The sequence below is a fragment of the Sinocyclocheilus grahami genome, unplaced genomic scaffold (genome assembly GCF_001515645.1).
Source record: "Sinocyclocheilus grahami isolate Dianchi unplaced genomic scaffold, SAMN03320097.WGS_v1.1 scaffold97.1, whole genome shotgun sequence".
Taxonomy (NCBI): Eukaryota; Metazoa; Chordata; class Actinopteri; order Cypriniformes; family Cyprinidae; genus Sinocyclocheilus; species Sinocyclocheilus grahami.
In genome coordinates, this window is record NW_015505276.1 from 836,749 (window position 1) to 842,748 (window position 6,000).

Below are 6,000 nucleotides of genomic sequence, written 5' to 3' on the forward strand. Positions count from 1 at the left end.
TAATATAACTCAGAATGTATTTGTCTAAAAAAAAAAGAAAGTCATATACACCTAGAATGGTTTGAGGGTGAGTAAATTATGGGGTAATTTTACTATCCCTTAGTAAAATTCCTATCCCTTTGACATCAGCTTCATGTTAAAACAACTCTATGAATTAGGGGTAAGACTACCTGTTTGAATATTGGGATAAAATTAGGGTAGGGCAGAATAGGCAGTGGGAAAAGTGAGAAAGCATTTTAAAAATTATTTTTGGTATGACTAGTAGTGGAGAAATTGCACTTTTCACCTCTAAGTGTAGTGATGATCTTTACACGTGACGAGTTCACATGAATTAGCAGCTGAGCTGAGAAGGGCAAAAAGAGCAAGTGAAGCGCAGTGTGATTGTTGCTGAGAGCTGATGGAATACGGCACACTTAACGTGCAGCACTGACATGACGGTAGACTGGACAGTCATGTGGGTCCTAGATCATCATAGCAGCATGGAAGACAAGTTGCTTTGAAGAGAAGAAAGGACTTCCCTGCAGCCTGCTACGAGTCCATCAGTCACTCTGCTTCACGGACCACACCTCCATTCTGCAGCTCGTTTCACATGATCATCACCTCATCTCAAGAACAGAGGGATGCATCGCTCTTTCTGACTGAGAGCAAGCTGCTTTTGAGATTAGATTTTGAGTCTTTACAAAGCCAGATCGCTTTGGATGGGTTCACACTTATCATGGAGAATAAATTAGTCCCCGGCATGAGAGTAACATCTGTCTCATGCCTCAAATCTAAAAACGAAGGCCTTCGCTTCAGGGAAGTTTTTTTTTTTACGTATCCTAATTTCCCCTTGGTTTTTCCTTGAGGTGAAGTGAGGCAGTGTTTTAAAGTGATTGCTTGAAATGAGATACGGGGGAGTTCGCAAATGCTAATGTGTTTTGGGTAATGATGACTACCAATAGCGGAGCTTCAATGGGTGCCACTTTAGCCAAATAAATAAATGTCCTGAACAATTTTGGCTCATTTTCCAGTAGTTTCCACTTTGCAACTATTTAATATATGCATTATCAAATTTATGGAGCTTGCACCTAACCTGAGCTGTAGATTTGTGTAGCGTTAAGCCCTCAATTGAGAATGCCTTTTAAATGCCAATTGGTGCAATTTGGAATAAAAGTAGAATCAAAGTAGCAAGCAGGATGCAGATTTGTTTCATTTAATTTAAACAAGTGTAAATTAAAATGAATTGAAATTCCTGAAGTTTATATGACTATAATTTTTTTACTTATAAAGCACAGTTTGTCAAGATAAACTTTGAATTTTGGCTTGACAGAGCAAGGTTGGTATATTTTGAAAACAAGTTTAAAAAACATTGAAGTTTTTAATGGTAGAATGATAGATAGATCAGAGTGAAAGACTGCTTCATTTCACAGAATTGCAGTTCAGTAAATTCCTCATGTTTTTCTGATTCAATTTACATTTACATTGATTAATTGAAAGGGAGCCAATTCTGAATTTCCTGCTTGGCTTCCTCTCATTTACCCGCATACCAAGCTTAAAGGAACACTCCACTATTTTTGAAAATAGGCTCATTTTCCAACTCCCCTAGAGTTAAACAGTTAAGTTTTACAGTTTTCGAATCCATTCAGGCGATCTCCGGGTCTGGCGGTAGCACTTTTAGCTTAGCTTAGCATAGATCATTGAATCTGATTAGACCGTTAGCATCTCGCTCAAAAATAACCAAAGAGTTTCTATATTTTTCCTATTTAAAACTTGACTCTTCTGTAGTTACATCGTGTACTAAGACCGACGGAAAATGAAAAGTTGCGATTTTCAATGATATTACGCAGCGCAGTAATATCATTGCGCCTGCTGCACCCATGGTACGGCAGCAAAGTTCCTTGATTATTACACTGGAATGAGAGTATAGTTTCTAGCCATATCGGCCTAGAAAATTGCAACTTTTAATTTTCCGTCGGTCTTAGTACACAATGTAACAACAGAAGAGTCAAGTTTTAAATAGGAAAAATATAGAAACTCTTTGGTCATTTTTGAGCGAGATGCTAACAGTCTAATCAGATTCAATGATCTATGCTAAGCTAAGCTAAAAGTGCTACCGCCAGACCCGGAGATCGCCTGAATGGATTCGAAAACGGTAAAACTCAACTGTTTCACTCTAGGGGAGTTGGAAAAATAGCCTATTTTCAAAAATAGTGGAGTGTTCCTTTAACTCCTGGTGACTGCATTTGGATGTATAGTACTCAGAGTGGACCATTTTATGGCGTGATCATTGGGTGCACACAAGCACATGACTAGATGAATAATCTCGCTTGATATGAAGCAGTGTTGGTGTTGACTGTAGAGTTTCTATAGAATTTCGCACAGCTCTACAGAAAAGGAACCTCCATCCCTACAGCGTTTAGCTTGTGAATAGTAACAGTCTTCCAAAACGAGTGTGAACGTGTTAGACAAAGCTGTGATAGACAGTTTCCGCAGACTCCAAAGACAGATGGAAATCAGCGTAGGCATCCTGACCGACCCAAACGACCCCTACAGTGTCTCCTCTCTCATCCAGATGGAGTGTCATCCCTGGCCATAAGCTACGCCGGGCAAAGCTTTTATTGAGATGCAGATGCACAGATACTACACAGCAGATACCCCAGGCGGTCTCTTAACATTAATGATCCAGAAAACGTTACAGGGATCACATCTCACTCTCCATCCACCCTCTTCCACCTACTCACACCTGGTCCCATTTTTCAATACCCAACAAAAGCATACACACTCACGCATGCAATATAATTACTCACATGCTGGCAGAATTGTGAAGGTTTAAATTTCAGCCATTGCTTACTTAAAAGCCTTCTAAGATATAACAAGGTGCTTAGCTCTAGAGTCATACTTTGATTTTGTTCTTCTCTTTCTGTGTTTTTACTTTAAATGTGACAGCTTTGACAGTGCCAAAGGCTCAGCCTCTCTCCCACAAGGCACTTAATTCTGTTATGGACAGAGACAAAGCGCACAGTTCTCATGAAAAAGTACAGTGGATTTGATTAAAAAACAGAGCATGGGTGGGGGGGAGAGAGAAATGGTGCCTCTTTGGAAGAAAAGAGTTGGCTCAAATGCTATTAAAGTCTAACCTCATGTTTCAGGACCATCATCTCCAGCAGATGAGACACTGCCTCATGGGGACAATCCTGCCTCCCTGTCTCTATTTGACCTGAACATCAGTCATGAGGCACTTAACTCCTCTCCTCCTGCCAAGTGAGGATATCCTTGCAGAAGTCATGAATCTCACCGGGTATAACTTCCTCGTCTATCATCTCCCACTGAGAATCATTCACCCACAGCAGCCATCAATTCCTCTGTAACCAACCCCCAAAGCCAGACACGCATTCAATTTACCTGCCTCTCACCCTGAAAATCCCTCTAAAAGCCTGTCTAGCAAATCTCTGAGGATTGTAATCACAGAGGAGTGTAACTACTCTTTTAACACAAAAGGTCCTGACTTATTGGCTTATTCGGATGAGCAAACAGACACACCAAGAGATAAACAGACAGGAAGAGCAGAAAAGTCGAGGGTTACGCACACTGACGATCCTTTCCGAAGTGCCTGCGCGGGAGATGGTGGTTCCGTTGAGCCCCACCAGCGAGGGCAGCGTCTGGGACATCCAGTTGGTGACCATGGCCATGGTGCTGAGCACCGCGCCAATCTTCAGGAGCGGAACGCTCATGTCGTCCCCCGGCCGGCCGCCTGGCCCTAGTGCCCCCCCACACTCCCTGGCGCCGGGGTCCAGATGCAGCGCGCAAGAATGGACACGAACCTGATGCGCCCTCCTCCCTCTTCCTCCAGCCAAGGGACAATCGGCTGCACTTGTACAAGAGAGTCTCAAAACCAGCTCACACGTACCAGCTGCTCGGATCCGACGGCATCACAGCGATGCACGACACACGTTATTCTTCAGCCGAAGAGCAACTGCCAGTGCCTGACTCGCACTCCTCCGCTCCCTCTCCCTCCCTTCTTCTCTCTCTCTCCTCTCTCGCTCTTTCAAGATGCCGTGCTGCGCATTGGCTGCATCTGTCTCTCTCTTTCGCTCCCTTCCTCTTCCCTCCCCTCCCCTGCCTCTCTCCAGCCTTGTTCCACATCCATCCCTCTGTCTTCTTCCTCTCTTCTGGCTCCTCTGCGCCTCTTGATCCCTCTCTTTTGTGAGCACAAAAAAAATCAGAGGCAGGGGAGATGCACACCCCCAGATCTTTGTGCAACAATCAGCTGTTTGAAGCCGTCGCTGTTTGAAGGGTTTGTCTTCCCTCACAACCGCACAGAGGCGGCTCACAGCTCGAGCTAAATTAGGATCTCTCTCCACGAGTGTATTGTTTGTATGTGCGTGAAGAAGAGGAGCTGTACTCCTGGAGTGTTTAATGAGGAAGAGGATGAGGCGTTCCAGTCGGTGGCTTTCCCCCGACAGCTCATCAATCACATGTGCATCTGACACTCCCTTAATCAAAGAGTAATGGGAAATCTGAATGCGGATGGGCATGGAGCTGGTGCTCGGCACTAACCAGAGTTGACTGCAGTCCATCAGCAGCCCAGCCATGCAGGCCACTCTCGCTCTCTCCCGTCATCTCCAGCCTGAAGCCACATAAGTCACACAATTAAACAGATGAGCCACGTGGAGGCTGTTTAACCTTGAGCCATGGACTGTTTGAGAACTGTGTCATTCAAGCCTTAAGTAGTACCAAGTATGCACAAGGTCACAGTTCTTCAATCTGTACTTACAAAAACAACCTGTTCCATTATAATGCCTAAATAGCTTGTTTTATCTTCACTAGTTATTTACCTCAGGTGTTATCTCACAGATATGTTAAGAGTGACTTCGAGTTTTACAGCATAATAACAACAAACAATGAAAAGTGACAGCTGCCTGAGACCCTGTGTGGTCTCAACTTACCTGATGCATCGATACGTTAGAGTTGAATCAACACTGCCATCATGCGTTTGTAAACGAGTACTGCAACTACGGTAAAATTTTGAATGTACTATGTGTAATTTTTTCGGTGTTAGTCCAATAGTCCTTTTTGAGTTTGGCATGGGACAGGAGTTTTTGGCAAACCTGACCTCTTTTTTTTTTTAAGTTTTGTTTTCTGTTTGGAACATTAATCATACACCCCACATTGAAAGTTTGCGTGAGCAGGTGTAATACAGCATAACATAGATACACACGTATCTAACGCCCTCTGTGGATTATAGAGTAATAACTAGTCAAAGCCTGTTGGCTGCTAGGCTTCCAGAGCAATATGTTTTGTTTATTTTTGTGTCACATCAACAGGAATTCAAAGGTTACACTGAACAGCATGACCTGATTTCTCAGTAAAATAAACCACACTAAAAATGGATTTTCAGGGTGTTATCTCACAGATATGTTAAGAGTGACTTCGAGTTTTGCAGCATAATAACAACAAACAATGAAAAGTGACAGCTGCCTGAGACCCTGTGTGGTCTCAACTTACCTGATGCATCGATACGTTAGAGTTGAATCAGCTCAACACTGCCATCATGCGTTTGTATACGAGTACTGCAACTACGGTAAAATTTTGAATGTACTATGTGTAATTTTTCCGGTGTTAGTCCAATAGTCCTTTTTGAGTTTGGCATGGGACAGGAGTTTTTGGCAAACCTGACCTCTTTTTTTTTTTTGAAGTTTTGTTTTCTGTTTGGAACATTAATCATACACCCCACATTGAAAGTTTGCGTGAGCAGGTGTAATACAGCATAACATAGATACACACGTATCTAACGCCCTCTGTGGATTATAGAGTAATAACTAGTCAAAGCCTGTTGGCTGCTAGGCTTCCAGAGCAATCTGTTTTGTTTATTTTTGTGTCACATCAACAGGAATTCAAAGGTTACACTGAACAGCATGACCTGATTTCTCAGTAAAATAAACCACACTAAAAATGGATTTTCAGTGAGAGATAATAAAATTATTTTTTTTCCCTAGCATCAAGCCATTTGTAAACATGTAC

The 6,000-nt window shown here is 42.7% G+C and overlaps 1 protein-coding gene across 3 annotated transcripts in view; it reads right to left on the reverse strand.

The window, feature by feature from the left end:
* The window catches only part of LOC107587938 (noelin-2), an 81,022-nt gene that overhangs the window by 27,275 nt on the left and 47,747 nt on the right, over positions 1-6,000 (reverse strand). Inside the window, exon 1 of one of the 3 annotated variants that reach the window (XM_016275904.1) lies at positions 3,567-3,981. The exons of the other annotated variants lie outside the window; for them this stretch is intronic. Coding sequence (XP_016131390.1) covers positions 3,567-3,710 — 144 coding nt within the window. The 5' untranslated portion in view covers positions 3,711-3,981. Of the gene's footprint in view, positions 1-3,566; positions 3,982-6,000 lie in introns of those variants that run through there. 3 annotated transcript variants of the gene reach the window in all.